Source organism: Typopeltis vanoorti, chromosome 9 (genome assembly GCF_054136105.1).
Source record: "Typopeltis vanoorti isolate ZY-2024b chromosome 9, IOZ_Tvanoo_1.0, whole genome shotgun sequence".
In the NCBI taxonomy this organism is placed as follows: Eukaryota; Metazoa; Arthropoda; class Arachnida; order Uropygi; family Thelyphonidae; genus Typopeltis; species Typopeltis vanoorti.
The window spans coordinates 129,453,210-129,471,635 of NC_143557.1; the positions used below are offsets into that span (position 1 = coordinate 129,453,210).

Sequence of the window (18,426 nt, forward strand, 5' to 3'; positions counted from 1 at the left end):
AGAGATAATTTACATTCGAGACTGCTTGAGCAAGGCTAATCCGAGAGCAATAGTCACTTAACCTTAATGGAAGAGAGGAGATTAGCAAATCAGGCTTGCAAGAAAAACTATGAACTGACTAATGCAGGAAAATTGTTGATAAACAATAATCATGTAAACGTAATTATATGGTGCTGACATATTATCCCGAACATCTTTCGACAGAATATATATCAAGATGTGATGATGTCGATGAGGATAATAACATTCCTCGTGCATGCTCAGAACCTGCAAAATTTCTAATCAATACAAGGTGGGGAGAAGGTCTGGAAAGTTTTGAGAAATATCTAAAACAAAAATGATGTTAAAGCAACTGATATAACCAAAGAAATAACATACGAAGATATAAGAATTTAAGTTACCTTAAAAACTCTGCTACTAGAATGTTCTTTATTGTGGTTATATCAGTTGCTTTAATCATTTTTGTTCTAGGTGTTTACAGGAACTTTCCAGATACCCCTCGTAAGTAGGAGACTTGACGTTTGAGCTTCGAAGGTAATCTTTATTCGTATTTTTATTTCTAGTATTCTTAGTACTTGTCTCAAGAGAATGTATATTTCGGGGGCGAATGCTGGTCTTGAAATTCACGCTTGCTCTTTTTATCATTCAGAGAGTGAGAGGTGTGATTGAAGTCTGATTAGCGGAATAATGAATTACTGACTATTTAAAACTATACATTTAGAAATTTATGTACATTTAATCATACAAATACAACATTTATTTTACAAATGATATTCTATCTTTTTCAATTTAGCTACTTGAATACAAATTCTACCCTACGTTTCTTCTTTATGAACTGGTCAATAACATCGTCATAAAAAGTTGGTTGTAACTTAATTTTCCCAGACAACACGCACACTTGTAAAGGCTGGCTAGAACTACTTTCACTGCGTATGGCCTGTGTTTAAGACGACGTGAAGGGAGCGGAAATGGCTATGCGCGCGCATGAAATCACAGTGCTGCTGCGAGGACCTGGAAGCTCTTACAACCGAGCAAGCCAAGGTAGCTTTGACTAGACGAGCACGCATCGGCCTTCGATACACAACGCAAAACTCAATTTTTGCCGAGCGAGCTTAAGGCATCTTCTGTCTACAAAAATAAAAGCCTAAACGGAATGCTTATAAATGCATGCGTTTATTAACGAATAAATATTACTTCTTTCTCAAGTAATGAGCTTGCCCAGCAAGCATAGCAAGCATGGAGAATTCGCCCCTGGTATATATTTTTTGAAACTTTACACACAATAAAATATATTTATTATTAAATTTTATCTTACTTAGAGAACACTTCCACATCTCAGATTATGTATTATTCTTTATCTTTGACGGAGCAGCCCATCTCGCAGATTGTGTATTTTTTCTGCAATTCAAAACTATTTTAATACAACTATAGTTGACACAACCTCTTTGCTCTGTTCTTATTCCTTAGTAAAGTAACATGAATTCCACAGCAACCATTAGGTTGACGGAAGCAAGCAAAACATTAATACCCTCCCAAAACAGTTCGGTAATTAATCTTTTGGATCCCAGGTATATATTCTCTGGAATATGGTTTGTTTCGATTCTTGAGAAATATCTTCCAAACTCTAGGGAGTTTGGGAGACACATTTAAGTTACATTCTCTAGAAAAAGATCGCTCTGTAAGAGCCAAGTTCACATACCAGCCACTGAATCAGAAACTTTTATTTAAAACAGTGGTTTCCGTATAGACATGCGATTGCCAATAACGATCCTCTTCGATTCTCTGCGTGTTGTTCAGTGACCTATGGATCGGGAACAGCCTTCATTAAATGCTTCCATCAAATGCTGTACACGGGAAGTACAAGTCTTCTCAGACGACGGTGATCTCGTTCCTGACAGACCGTCTTAGGACCACGGTTACGCCTCTTAGACAAGCAAGTGGGTTATTTTTCTACTGATTAACATATCACCTTTTGAGAAACCAGTCAGCTGTGCTATTTTCAAAATCGTCGCTCCAGCCAGACGGGCGCCAATAATAAACCTTTTGTCGAACTCCCAAATATCCTTTTGTTTTTCCCATGGTGATCAACACTATTGATGATTATTGACCAGCATAGAACGCACGTGATCAAGTATTTTGCATATGCGATTCATAAGTGACGCTTACGTACAGCTTCATTTTTTGATTCATTGGCCTGCATTTGTACAAAGGATACTAACTGTATAGGCATAGGGCTAACTGTCTTATCCTAGCATTAAATTACAAACTACTGTTTGTAATTCGTAAAGATATGAAGAGAAATGCAACTCTCATTCCATCAAGAAAACAATAACAACACAACAACAACAGCATAGACTACGGGAATTAGTCTATGTTCTCTGAAGTCAAATTATGTTTTTAATTGATAACAAAGAAACCCCGTGTGTGTGTGTGTGTGTGTGTGTGTGTGTGTGTGTGTGTGTGTGTGTGTGTGTGTGTGTGTGTGTGTGTGTGTGTGTGTGTGTGTGTGTGTGTGTGTGTGTGCGTGCGTGCGTGCGTGTGTGCGTGCGTGCGTGCTGGAAATCAATGTAAAATGTCATGTATGTAATGCCTATAAATAGTCAGTGATAATAAAAATCATATTTAAATATCTCATTATTTATTTATTAGTTAAATACTTCATAGAGGGCGCTCTAAAAACAACATTACTACCAAGAACAGACAATATTGTGTACTGTTTAAAGAAAATGTCACACACGGAGGTGAATACAATCAGTAAACGACAAATGTAATATATGAATATGGGTGCCCGTGTAGCCTCATTTCTTCATTTTTTTTAGCTGCCTGATTATTTACTGCATACATAATTTTGTTTTTCCTAATTTAGACATTAAAATTGTCCAATATAAACGACTCTGTGAATTGCAATAATGATCCTAAGTATTATTTTATTACTTTCTTTAATCCATAGAAACTTGTATTTATTTATTTTTTTAATTCAACACAAAAAGAATAAATGATGACATTGCGTAAACCATCGGACATTATACGTTTTTTTAGGCATATAAAGACGTCCATACAGTTATTGTGAATAACTAGTATTAATGACGTCTTAATATTAAAATTCGGTCTTGCAAAACTCCTAAGTTGGTTCTATAGAGCTTAAGATACCATCTCCAACAATCATACAATGTCTCTTGTATTCTGTAATACATTGGACTACTGCTGTTAAAGGATGAACACTCTCCCTAACTCGAGCTATATAATTTAAGAATAAATACTTATTTGTTTTGTATATTCGAAGAGAATTCATAGTCAAAAATATACTGAAATTATAAGTAAATGTTTTATATTATATGTGATTTTTTTTCATTGTACAGGTCTTCCTTGATCTTTCTTCCTTGTATTTCTTTTTGTTATTGTAGATAAAAAAAAGACAGTTGATAAGCCAGACAGTTCTTTACCTGGCTAAGATTTGACGAAGAGAACTTTGCTGCTCGATATGTTTTTCTAAAATATTAGATACATTTTCATTGGGGTTCAGATCCGAGCATTGTGGTGGTCAGAGAAGGTGGTGGAAGTCGCTGTCGTGCTCTCTGAGCCACTGCCGAACAATTCTTGCGTGATTGACAGTAGAATTGTTCGTGCACGAAACAACCGCCACCTGTTGGATAAAAAGTGAACATTGCAGGACGGACTTGAACGGCAGCAACGTTCAGATATTCCTTGGATGACATCCAAACTTCCAGTAATGTTAGAGGAACTGTTCCGTACCAACAGAACATACCTCCACATCATGACACCACCTCCAGAATATTGAGTTGTGTTTACACGGCAAGCAGCTGGGTTCATTGCTTCATGGCACTCCTGCCGAACTATCTGCCTACGGTCGGTACAAAACTCGATGTTTCTTGACTCGTCGGACCAGATGATTTTTTCAGTATCCAGTAACGGTGTCCCTAACACCGTTGTAGACACAGTGTGACTACAAGTACACAGTGTGTAAGAACCTACAAGGTTTTTTAATAGATTTAAAGATTTATTGAGCCTTCGTAGCTCAGTCGGTATAGACTAAGCCCTTTGGTTAGGAAATACCTGGGTTCGATTCCCGTCTATGACGTGAGGAACCTTTATCTGGTCTCTTTCGAATAAAGGTGAGTTAACCGGTCTCATACGGGGGATTGAGGATTTTTCCCCGGGAAACTCGGGTTTTTCGTCCCTAAGAACAGGCAAACCGGCACCGTGAACACACACACACACACACACACACGGATTACAGTCAAATACGGCAATATGTGGAAGAGATGGGACTCACCACATGTTGTTACGTCCGTAGTTAACCATGAGTCACATCATGGTAGTCAACCTCCTAGATAGGAGACGACACATGAATGGACGGAAAGATTTATTTATCATAATATAGCATATTTAACCGGGAAGCGAAGTGAACAGATTTTATACATAAGTAGCCAGGTCGTAAAAGTAACTTATGCGGAGACTCTCTTTATCTACATTAAAAGGATAAGTTAAGAATACAGTTTTCTATCAAATTTAATTTTATTTCTAAATAATTAGGAAGTTTTGTATATTTCGAATTTACAGTAATTTTATAATTATTAATTAATACACCTTTTTCATTTATGCATAGCAAATATATGAATGATCCCAAATTCTTGGCTCTTTTTATAATATAATAAGGACAAGACAGTCCTTATTCTTATAAGGACTCTCTTGTTATCATATATCATAAGAGCCAAGAGAGTCCTTATAAGTATAAGGATTCTCTTGGCTCTTATGACACATGATATTTTATTCTTTTGATCCCTCCCACACACACCCACACACACATATATATATATATATATATATATATCTTCTCAGCATAGAGTATTTATTTCATCACCAAATAATATCATTAAATATCTTTGACGATATTTTTTACACGTGGAGCTATTTCTGTATTTTTCTGATAACATAGTATTTTTATCATATCCCCTAAAATAATGCTCGAAACAAGCTGCTAGCATATTTTTAAACTTTCAGCATTTTTTCCATATAAAAGACATCGTCCCTTACAACTGTCCCATGGAGGCGTACGCTCACTGAAATATCGAAACAATATATTTATAAAAATGCCTTTACGATCAAATCTGGTTGCCAATGGTAACCAGAGTTTTATATTGTCAAAACTTGGCGTCTTTGAGATTGATGTATAGAAAACCATAAGCTCTGTACAGATTGAAGATATAAGTGGATATTTTAGCTCAAAGAGGTGGTCAAGTGTGAAAGCTGTAATCAGTACTCATCACCCATATAGAATTAATTTTATATTTTAATTCTTTGTAATAAATTCCATTAAAATATTTCTTTTTCCTTTCAAACACATATATAACCCTTTTACAACATTTATTCACAAATTGCCTGGGACGGCAGGGTTGACAAACTGTCCCTCTTCTTCTGTATACGGAGGGGGCGGTATTTTCTCACAGAAGTCGTCATACGTTGAGGGGTCTATTGAAAGTCCTGAATGACTAGGCTCCGGACCATACGGAACGGGTGTTCTTAGCGGGCGTGATATCATCGGATCAAAAGACTCTTTGAATCTCGCTGGTTCCAGTTGAGGTCTTGGAGTAGTAGGGCCTGCGCCGTATGACGGGACTGTTCCAGGAGACGGCGGCATCCTTTCATCGTGAAATCGTTCATATGCTGACCGTCTTGGGTGGGGTGGTGGTGGTGGTGGCGATACTGGACTGCTGGGAGTATCAGGTTCTGGCCTACCGATGGTGACACGAACGTGTGGTGTGTATCTTCTAAGCGTGTCTCGAACATATCCATCGGGTTTTGTCGCCAACCACCTAGAGAACGTTTGGTATCCGAACAGAAGAAGGCCTCCACCTATCGCGCTCCCAATTATGATGGCAAATATTTCTCCCGCCGTCACACATCTGTCACAGCACTGACCTAAAGTTAAAAAAAGAGAGAAAAAGTTGATTTTTTTTATGGTTGTATTTTTCATCTCTTAGTCAATTTATATACAAAAAAAAAAAAAAAAATCGGTTAGCAAATATTTCTACTCCTTAACTGATATTGCAACAACAATAAAAATAATTTACGAAAAAGTTCGTAAATTATTGGTATTTTTTAAATATTATTGATGCTTGTCCGTAATAAAAGTTAAAATAAAAATAAAAGTTAAAAAGGCGACACGTACCTCGAGTTAACATTTCGTTTACTTGCCGCGCGTTGCAAGTTGAATGCGCCCCCCTCCCCCCAAAGGAACTGAAGTTAGTCCTATAACTAAGCAACCCATTAAATCCGTTGGAGCTGCGACCAAACAGTGTTTAAAATCGACAGACTTATTCTATAATAATTGACAAACATCTGTTCGATTATTCCTTTGAATAATAGAACAGATGTCATTTTGTTTTCATCATCATGATCAGTCTGTTCAATATTAGGCCTAACGGCCTGTTACTGTCTCAAGCCATCTGTTGACTGAGCTTTCCTGGCAGTCTTCTTCCTTTACGGATGTATAGAAGAACCAGTCCTATCCTTTTTTTATAAGCAATCCTCTTCTTTAGTTTCTGCTTTTATTATTCTCAACCAATTTGGAGGAGATGTTCTCATTTCTACCTCAAGTGGCAGATCGAGCTTAAGGTGTGCGCATGCGCATAAAAAGGTCATAAAGCGCCCTCTAACCTATTTTCGATAACGTGCATGTCCAGCATTGCAACGTATTCAAATCTTCTCCCTGTAAAAAGTGAGGAATAGACACATATATATCGGAAGCTAGATATCTAATTTCTATGTAAGTATGAATTGTAATTTTGCACACTAATGGCTGTTCTAAGAAACATTTTTTTCATTTTCAAATCAGAAAAAATAATCTTTGTTGACGTACGTTTCCGGTCTCATTGGCAGATTATAAGGTGGTTTTTCCCTCTCACAAAAATAAACTGTCAGCTAATATACGCAGTTGACGCAACAGCCGACCTTGCAGATAAGATTAAGCTCCCTATCATAGCATTAGTTTGGTTTCAATGAAACCAGTTATTTTTCCGTAACAAGCCATTGAGCTTTACAGGCAAGGGGAAATTGAGATGAGATATCATTTTCTTAAATGATATTATTATTATTATTATGTTGGCTTGATGTGTTTCAACTAAAAATTATTGCTTTGAAGGAATATATATATATATATATATATATATATATATTAATAGAGCATAGAATGGACTGGTTAGCCATGAAAAAGCAGTACACTTCTATCCTTAAACGTTTTTTTCGTATTTATTTATTTTGTTTTTAATTATTATTATTTTTTAAATTGGGCAATTATTTAACTTTTAGAAGAGGATCCTCATAAACTATAATCATGTGCTTCCATCTAGTGAGTAAATTTGTTAAACCGTTATACGCATTTGGTCAAATTTAGTTCTATTTTGTGATTGTTTTCATTTTCAATTTCGTAAGTTTTTTGAATTCTTTCGTGAACTTGAGTTTTCGCGACTTCCATATACACATTTCTTATAATAACCACCTCGCTCATGATTTAAAAATATCATCACCGAAAGTATTTTCTATATTTTAAGGTGAAAATAAATATTTTATTTTCACCTTAAAATACTAATATAAATAAAGAGTTTCTGTAAAATTATAAAGAGCATACTAAAAATCCTCAAAATCTAGAATTTATGTAAAATGGTACAAATGTTATTAATTGCTTACTGTATTATAACTTATATTCTATTAGTGGTAGGAAATTTTTAGAATTTTCTAATGGTAAAACTGCTATACTTCGAAAACTATTTTAATTTTTAATATATGTTTATGGGATAATTTGATTGCTTTAAAATAGGTAAAATAAAATAATAGATGCTATATATTAATATATGAACTTATTTTTTATACTTTTCGAAAGTAATAATTACAAACTTTACATATATATATATATATATATATATATATATATATATATATATATATATATATATATATATATTCAGTGAGTATAAAGTAATTATATATTAAAATAATATTAATAATTATAAAAATATTTTTTTAAAAATAAATAATATATGAAACATAACAATATTTTTCTTTTTAATAAATAGCAACAGATATTTATTTACACACCATTTATATTATTAAATAATGTTTAATAATAAATTGTGTAGTCACATATGTCACTGAATCTGATTCTGGAAGAACAACCTAAAGTCCTTTTCAGGACTTCCAGGGTAACAAATGGCAATGCTGTAGCCAATGAAGTTTTAACTGAGGCTTGCCGTTACCCAGCCATGACTATAGCTTTTTAGCACAATAACACCCATCCATACAGGTTTTCTTCATTCAGATGATGGGATAAAGAGTCCATCGCCCAGTTCTTTTAAGAATGTCACTGAATCTGGAACATATTAAGAATTAAGAAGTCTCAGAAACAAAAACAAATCTCTTCCTCCACTCAAGTCAGACATGGGACTAATACACACGGACGCAGAAAAAGCTGAAGAAAGAAATAGCAAAGAACCTAGAAAACCAGTGTAGTCCTACATACGACAACTTGGATGTCAAGCATGTATATATAAAATCCACCTCCATGTAAGACATGCACTGAACGTCACCGATACGTGCAACAACATACCTCCAAACACCTCACTAGCGGAAATCTATGAAGTTCTAAAGAAGCTAAAGAATAAAAACGCCCTGGCTAGATGGCATATCAAATAGAATAATTAAACTGTTGCCCCGAAGAGCTGTTGTACATCTCACCACCATAATCAACGCCATGTTCCGATTTAACTATTTCCCCAGCTATTGGAAAATCGCAGATGTGGTCCCAGTGCATAAACCAGGTAAAGATCCACACCTGCCTGAAAGCTATCGACCCATCAGCTTAATCTCAAACTTAGGAAAAATTGCCGAAAAAAATCATCCTCTCTAAACTCCAAGCCTCAGTAAATGAGTTAAATATCTGGAAGAATTTGGCTTTAGACAACATCACAGTACTACTCAACAAATTCATAGGATAATTGAGTACATCACCACCGGCTACAATTGGCACCAGCACACTGGAGCAGTCTTCCTTGACATAGCGAAAGCTTTTGACAAAATATGGCACTTGGGATTACTACACAAACTCATTTCAGCAGGTATACCATCAAGAATCGTCCACCTAATTAAATCTTACCTCCAGGACAGACACATACAAGTCCAAATAAATGGTACAGTTTCAAGTCAGCGAAGGATCTCAGCTTGAGTTCCCCAAGGTTCCCTACTGGCACCGATCTTATTCTCGATATATATGGCAGACATCCTGCACAACCCAATGTCATCCATCTTAGCGCTCTATGCAGATGACACGGCAGTACTTGCCAGATCTCTACAACCACATCTCGTCACTTAAAAACTGCAAGAAAACCTACTAAAATTAGAATATTGGTTCTCCAAATGGAGATTACAAGTGAATCTCCAAAAGAGTATAGCGATACTTTTCAGCAGAAGATTGGCAACTCCCAAGGGGGATATTTATCTATTCAACGCCAAAATCCACTGGCAAACAGAAACAAAATATCTTAGGGTAACACTTGACAAGAGATTAACTTTCAACCCACACATTAAAGCCTTATGCGCGAAAGCATCTCTAACCATTGCACAACTTTACCCTCTAATAAATAGAGAAAGCAAACTAAATACCAGAATCAAAGTACTTCTCTACCTGCAGACGATCCGCCCCATAGTGACATATGCATCTCCAGCCTGGAGCCACACATCCAGCACCAACATCCTCAGGGTACAGAGGGTGCAAAACAAGTGTTTGCGCATGTTCTTGGATGCACCGTGGTTTGTAAAGAACGTCCAATTGCATAGATGTACAGACATCCCTTACATCTACTCCTTCCTACTAACTACAGCGGAAAAATTCTTCTCAAAGATATCTACACATCCCAACGATCTAGTTAAACAGGCAGCAAACTATGACGAAATTGAACTCTTCAAATACAAGAGACCAAAAGCTGAACATGAATACTTGCAACAATGACTAATCTCCGTGCCCCCCCCCCCCCCAAGGGCGAGCTCACAGCTCATAAATCTTTCTTTCAATTTATCCTCCCTATCAGACAACGGGGAACAAAAGCATCTTGCTTCACCCTTCTGGCCAATGATGTTACGTCACTGAGAGTAATCCTTGAGGCGGTGATTAATACCCTTGGAGGGTAATGGATGGCAATGCTGTAGCCAATGAAGTTCTAACTGAGGCTCGGCTATTGCTGTTACCCTCCTGCCATGATCAGAGCTTTAATAGTAAAGTGATATAGTCCTTATAAGAACTTTGTCACTGAGATAACTAGGCATGTTATCTGTAGATAGAGATAGATAGAGAAAGATGGATATGCCTTATTTCATCTGGGATTGTTTGAATTTTCGAGATGTAAAGGATTTTTAGAAAACTTATTGGAATATTTTAAATAACTGATCCTTGCGCATAAGGGATGTTGCGAAGGAAGTTTTCGATAACACCGTACGCATGATCTCGGAGGCTATTGTTATGATGAAAACTGCTACTATGATGAGCTATTACTCTCATTATGCTTCGAAAGCTTAGTCATTATTTCTAGACATCTGTAAGAAAAAGTCAAAATAATTTGGCACTATTATCGCTCCTCATCATTTTCCTTTAAACCACAATTTTTTTCATTAAAATTCCCTCCCACTCCCTCAAAAATTACATAATAAAAAGGAATAATACTTTCTCCGTAGGAATCAGAAGTGTAAATTCTGGGGTTTCCAATATAAAATTTAAAAAATATATTACATTTTTTGAGAAAAAAAACTACACATATATATATATATATATATATGGTTTTTTTCTTCTTTTATATAAAAACACATGAAGAAGGCTGTAAAAAGCCGAAACTAGTCGTGTGATACTGTTAAACCTTTTCCCTTTTCTCTTGGTTTATGTCATTTAATTATTAAAAAAAAAAAAATATATATATATATATAGATATATATAGGCTCTTGGGTAGGGCTCTAATTAGTAGAATATAACCAGCCTTTTACTTAAGACTGAGGAAGAAAATCAAGCTTTAATGAATATTATATATATAAACTACTAAACTACTCTGGGATTTCAAAATCCAGACTAACAAAAGCTTGGAATGTAATACACTCGATATTTTAGTGATTGAAAAAAGTGAAAACAAGGGTGTTACGTTTATCGAAATATCAGTACCAGGAGATAGTCGGATTGACGAAAAAGAAAATGAAAAAATTACAAAATATCGCGATTTTCAAATCGAAGTTGAACGAATCTGGCAAAAGAAAACGAAAGTTGTTCTCATAATAATAGGTGCTTTAGGCGCCATCCCTAAAACATTGAAAAAACATCTAGAAGCACTCGAGTTAGATGGATTAAAAATTGGTAAATTTTTAATAAGCGGTGACCAAACTTGATTTAAAATCAAACCTTGTTTTTTTTTTTTTGCACTGCGTAGGAATTTTAATCATATTTGCTGCCTATTTGAATTTTCTTGTGAAACAATTCTTATCTATACAGGACATGTTTGTTTTATTCCAAAGTACATCGTGACTGGTACAGGTTGTGTTAAATGCCAATCTCGATGTATGTTCTCTCTTATTTTGTAATTTGTTCGCTGATGCGGATTTCTTCCGATCTCCCCGTCTGGCCAACATAGCAGATGCCACAGCAACAGTGAATATTATAAACTCCTGTTTTTTTCATTGGGCGATGTGGAGGTTTCGGAGGATGAAGAGATTTTGATATTTTTTCAAGGGGCAGGAGAGTCATTTTTATGTTGTATTTGCAGAGAAGTTTGGCTAATTTATCAGTTAAATTCTTGATATAAGGAAGGGTGACTGCGTTCTTGAAATCTTGGTTATTTAAATTTCTTGTAGGTACTGTATTGAGAATTTTCTTAATTAACTTAGTATATTGAAATGATTCAGTTTTAGGATCTGTATTAAGTATTGCATTTCTTCTTTTCGCTTTTCTTCTGTACTGGGGATGCTGTATGCTTTATCCCTTAAGGTTTTTATTAGGCCAATTTTTTGCTTGGGGTGGTGATGTGAAGTAGCGTGTAGAAATCTTCCCGTGTTTAATAAATTTAGTTTAATTCTTTATCTAATTGTAAGCAAACAAAGTTTGCGCCTGAAGTATCTTCAGGATTGAGGTAACTCGTGGTAAAGGTGGACCAAGCTCTTATCATTATTTGTCTTAGTATCTCCCATATTGCAAAGCACATCTCCTTGCGGACATGTATAATGCTATGCATTAAGGGAAGGACCAGCATTACAGAATTATACAGCATTATACATGTCTGCAAGGAGATGTGCTTTGCATTATGAGAGATAATAAGACAAGTAGTGATGAGAGCTTGGTCTTTACCACGAGTTGCCTCAGTCCTGAAGATATTTTCAGGCGCAAACGTTGTTTGCTTACACTTGGTTTTCTATAGATGGAGAACGATAATCTGTTTTTTTCTTTCATTTATTTCTATAAGAATATCTAGGAAAGGAAGTTTTTTTATTTTCTTCTAGTTCCAGAGTGAATTTTATGTTAGGATGTAAGTTATTAAGATAGTCTTGAAATTAAAACTTTTGAAAAAATATCAGAAATCGTATTTTAATTACCGTCCAATAAATCAATGTTTAAGTTTGGAAGAAATGAGAGGATCATGACAGATGACATACTGGATTGAACTTGGAAAGGGTGTTGTTTAGCAGTACAGTGTGGAAACTGATCATCTATGAGACAAAAAAACCTGGAGCGAGAGAGAGAGAGAGAGAGAGAGAGAGAGAGAGAGAAAGCCGGTAAGAGAGCCCTGTTTCCGGCAATTTTTTTATGATGATCTTGAAAATGTTTGAGAGCAGTGCAAGGTTTATGGTTGAGTATGATGATTGGAGAGTGATATCATCAAGAAAACTGTAGATGGAGTTTGAGGTCAATGAGAGAAGATCATTAACTTATGTGAATAATTGGATGGTGAAGTAACAATCTCGAGACGCACTTGCATTAATCGGAATCCACCATCAAACTCAGACAACAACCCGAGAGAAAACTATCAATCCAAGTGCAAAGAGAGGAAGGCAGACCAACAGATGGTAGTTTGCTGAGAAACGTGAAGTACAACCCAGGTTTCTCCATAACCTTTGCATGGCATGTGTCCAGAGGTGGGCGACATAAACGAGGAACGTCCGCTCACTGCTTGTTAGCAATAAACAAATTGATGACTGAATTTATGTTTAATTACTTTCGATTTAACATGATCGCTAGGGACTGCACGAGTTTTTATTTTATTTTTATTCCCATTTCTGAATTATAACGGTGAGATTTCTGAATTAATTCAGAGGACCTGGCATCTTTAGCGGTGGTCATCATTCAGTTGGAAGAGATGCGGCCTCAAATGTGTGGTATTCTGTTCCAGGTCTTAGATGGAGTATTACAGATACATCACAGGCGATTAACTCCAGAGTGTTTAAATGAACGTTTCTTCTCCATAAAATGTTTTAAAATGGAACTGGAGATCAAGTGATTCCCATGACAACAAACTATATTTCCCTTCCCATACGACATTACAATCTTTACTCTAGTCTGTTAATCCTAAATACTTCCGTTAAAATATCTGGAATTTATCGACTACGGCGTGATTCTAACACCCCCTCTACGCATAGAAGGAAAACTTATTGAATAATATATCAAAAAGCATCAGATTCAACAGAAACTTCTGGAGAGAGCTTATCTGAATATAACTTTCAGCCTTAACAGTACGTTGAGACATATATTCGCCTTTTATTAGTGCTTTAGGTGGTTTGATAAATTTTACAAACAGTTGGCTCTCATCAGAGACCAGGTAGAACTGATAAGTGGGTGTAAACCCTCTGCTAGTCCCACTCCAGAAAATTATTAATTCTATTTTTAATATAATTAAAAGGCTAGTAGTATACCAGATGAAGGTTTTGACCAGATGAAGATCAAGATAAGATAAACAATCGTGACGTGATTGTTTATTCTTCTGTGACGTCATTGAGTGTGTGACATCATGAGTTTGGAATGTTTGGAATTTCCCTGGGGGCATGTGTGTCAGTGACGTCAGTTCGTGTGTTTTGGTTCGCGTATGGAATTATGGGTGATGGTAAAGATAAGGATTCGTGTCATGATTGGTGGGGCACTTCTGACCAGATCAAGATCAAGATAAGATAAGAAATCGTGTCGTGGGTGTGTGTGTGTGTTGTTATCGGATGTAGATAAGTGACTTCATTTGTTATTTGTAAATAAGTGACGTTATTGTTTTCAATGGAAAAGGAAGATTATTAGTGAATAAGGATCCGTAGCGTGATTGGTGGGACACTATGAACAAAATAGAGGTAGGGTGAATGGGGGGAAGCGACATCCATGTTTTGTGGATGTGTGTTGTTATGAGCAGTAGATAAGTAAATGGATGGGTTACGAATGGCATTATGGGTGATAAATAATATAAGATAATGTTTGGAATGTTTCGAATTTCGATGCCCCCCCCTTTCTGTCAGGGACATCACGTGGTGTGTTTGGTTTGCGTATGAATTGTGGGTATTTTAGAGATAAGGAATCATGACGTTATGTGTTTGGAAATTTCAGAGGAACATATGTCACTGTGATATCACATGGTGTTTTGGTTTGCCTATGGAATTGTGGATGATGTTTTTGAGATAAAATATCTTAGAATTTTCCCAGGATGACAAACATCCGTCATTGTCATCAGGTTTTGTCTTTGGCTGTCTATAGATGGTTGAACAAATTTTCCAAAACATTTTGAGGTATTTCTTTCCTGTTAAAGAGTGGGAATTATTAGAGTAGAGTAGAGTCAAACTGGCAGAAGCGTTTCAAGTTTTTCAAAGTAATTTGATTATATGCTGGTGTCCCTCAAACACACATTTTTTTTCTCATATACATAATTCATCCGAATATTTTGATTTGTCTACATTTAAGATCTTAAACTTCATTACTTTTCTAATTAATGTTATCTTTTTTACAAAATGTTTGGCTATTGCTATTTTTTTCTTTACAGTCAAGAGAAAAACTAAATAACATTTAAAAAATAAATTAAAATAAACGGACAGTTAAATGGATTACAACACCTTTTTGTATGTAGTCTAGAAATTCTAATGATAATGTAAATTACTTACAGTGTTTCCAGAGTGGCTCTTCTAAATGCAAATATTCCAAAATAGTTTGAAGTTTATATCCACAACACAACACACACTCACACATGATTTGAAAGAACAATATTTCTGTAAATAACCAGAAAATCTAGTTGACTACATCCTTTAGATTTCCATCCATTTGGTTTTGTTCCTTAATTCCTTCGCACGGTTCTCATTCTATGTTTTTCCCAAGCTATCCGTCCCCAATGACATCACCCTGTTGAGCCTACTAGCGACTTCCGGTTTTTGGAATTCTGGTAGATTTGTTATTAAAACTCGTAATTTTGTTTTCTCTATTTTACTTTAAAAATCAGTTAACTACATTTTTCATGCCAGAATAACTGAGCAATAAATAAATAACTGTGCGTGAATCCCCTCACCCGCATACACAGTGCTTATATTTTCATTAGTCTTTCTTGAAGATTACTCATTAATTTCCGGTCTTAGTTTTCTGTCCTCTTTCAGTTCCCATGGTGATTAAGTGATTTTAGCATTCACGTGATTTGAACTATGGTTTTTAATGTCTTTTTCTGACTAAGATCCGACAGTGACCGACAAATTCGCACACGTGTGACATCCTCTGATTAGGTTTGGAATTCTCTCTTAGCATTTTCTTTTTCCACCACAAATAAATAGTTATTTCTTATTATTCCAAATGAATATTAGCTCTGTAATATAGGTTGTTCATTTCTATTACACTACAACACACACACGTTTTTCTTTTCTTTATTTTTAAACCAATACATATAATTCTAATCAATAAATAAAGTGTGTGAATTTCTTCACTGTAGATTTTTCAAATGTGTTATCTTAAACTGTGTCCATTTGCTTGCAAGAGTTGACAGTTTCTTGAAATATGGGAGGGCTTCCATGAACAAATAAGACTTTTAATTGAATAAGTGGATTTTCAAAAAAAGAAAAAAAAAAGAAAACGAAAAAGAAAGTCGCTGTGTAAAATAACAAAACACAAAGATATTGTCTGAAAAGGCAGTCGACTATTTTTCCTTATAATTACTGTACGTTTCGGGTTCTGTCCAAAATGACATCATAGGTGTAAAGTGTAAACGCCGTTTTGTTGACAGTATGGGTTACTTCCTGTTTGGAATTCAGGGTACTGCTAGAGTATGGAATTCTGGTAGATTTGTTATTAAGACTCGTAATTTTTTTTCTCCATTTTACTTTAAAAATTAGTTAACTACATTTTTCTAGCCAGAATAACTGAGCAATAAATAAACAACTGATTGTCCTTCTCTGACTATTAATTTTACCTTCGATTGCTTGTCCTCTTAATCTATTTCTGTAACTGAAATTTATTTTATTTATTTATTTTTCTTTAGCATTAGCAAGTTAAGCAACGGATATTGAGACAAACGAGGTTTTGAACTCACTATTAACGTTTTTCTTTAGAATCCAAAGACATAATTACTTTATTAACTATCTCATTTTTTTTTTCTAAACCAAACTTTTTTTTTTTTTAAGAGTTTGGGAAATCGTGATTGATTTAACTATCTACTTTCTCTCTATAACATAACCAAATTCTAACAGTCGTTCTTTCAATAAGACCGTTTTTTTTTTTTTCTAGTCTGGTGGAGGTATCTACAGATATAGTAACAAATTGTCACTTTTCAGGCGAAATCTTCTCCATTAAAATTTTAGCTATTAATTTAATACTCGATTCGTTTTGCTTGCAAGAGTTGACACAGTTTATTGAAATATTTGAAGGCTTGCATGAACAAATAAGACTTTTAATTCACTGAGTGTATTAAAAAAAGTAAGGATACCAAGTAATTGTATATATATATATATATATATATATATATATATATATATATATATATTACCACGAGTTGCCCTGGTAGTGTAACACCAGGGCAACTCGTGGTAAAGGTGAGTAAAACTCTGATCACTATTCTTAGTATTTCCCATAATGTAAAACACATCTCACTGAGAGATGTATACTGTTATACATTATGGGTGTATGTGTTTGAGGGGGTTCACTACCCAGACCGATTTCAACCTTTTTTTGAGGTCTCCTCAATGAGTAACTAGAGCCTGAAATACCAAGGTTTTTAGTAATACAACTTTATCAACTTTACCTATACAAGTTGCTACAATGCGCTTTTACTTTGAATACGAAATTCTGTATGAGATAAAGATGTGAAAAGTTTTTTACCTTGGGAATAATATATATTAAGGATACCAAGTAATGGCTCTTTATTACTAAAAACCTTGGTAATTCAGGGTCTAGCTACTCACTGAGGAACCCTCAAACAAGGTTGAAACCGGTCTGGGTAGTGACCCGCCCCACCCATGATGTATAACAATATAAATCTCTTAGTCAAATGTGTTTTACATTATGGGATATACTAAGAATAGTGATCAGAGCTTTACCCACCTTTATAAAGAGTTGCTCTGATGTTGCACCACCTTTAGACTTGAACTACGTTCAGGCTCAAACTTAACTGTTTTGCTTACTTAGGAGAAGGAGTAAAAAAAGCAAGTTTATAAAATTACTTGGTATCCTTAATAATATATATTATTCCCAAGGTAAAAACCTTCCTCCCCACATATATATGTATGACGATTTATTGATTTGGTTGAAATACAGGGTGTTCGGGATAAATTTGACAGTTTCGTAAGGAAAAAGAAAATCTTCTTTGTATCTATTAAATTTAATGAATTGACAAAAAATCATTACAGGCAGAGTTAATTACAATACTATCAACAAGATTTACTCAAAATAACCACCATTAGCATCGATCACAGCTTCAATTCTGCTTCGGAACCTCGAACAAGCTGATGCTACAGTCTCCCTGGGAAGGGCCGCAAAAACTGTTTTAATTTTATCCATTAACTGGGCTTTTGTATTACTGGAAGTGCGATTGGTGTCTTTTTCAACTGCGCCCCATACAAAATAATCCATGGGGTTAAGGTCTGGGGAGTTTGGAGGCCAAACATTTGGACTGGTGAAGTCGTAGAAATTTTCAGACAACCATTTTTGACTTTTCCCAGAGGTGTGGCAAGGGGCCGAATCCTGCTGCCATACATACGGTCTACCATTGGCTACCCTTGTTATCCAGGGCTTGACTACAGTTAGCAACTCCACGAACAAAGCCCGAATTCCAATGCCAGGGTTCTTCAACACCTGTTCCTGCAGATTTGCGAGGAATTCTGCTGTACGAACGCAATCAGATCGTCTGCTAGGGATCTTTCTTCTTGCTACATCCTCGTAGTCACCATTGC

General features: G+C 35.4%; 1 protein-coding gene across 2 annotated transcripts in view; it reads right to left on the minus strand.

Annotated features, from left to right (window-relative positions):
• Positions 1–5,293: 5,293 nt before the first annotated feature.
• The window catches only part of LOC150103540 (uncharacterized), a 33,170-nt gene continuing 20,037 nt past the window's right edge, over positions 5,294–18,426 (minus strand). For both annotated transcript variants that reach the window (XM_090397565.1, XM_090397566.1), the window contains exon 3: positions 5,294–5,940. In XM_090397565.1, coding sequence (XP_090253691.1) covers positions 5,390–5,940 — 551 coding nt within the window. In that variant the 3' untranslated portion in view covers positions 5,294–5,389. The remainder of the gene's footprint in view (positions 5,941–18,426) is intronic.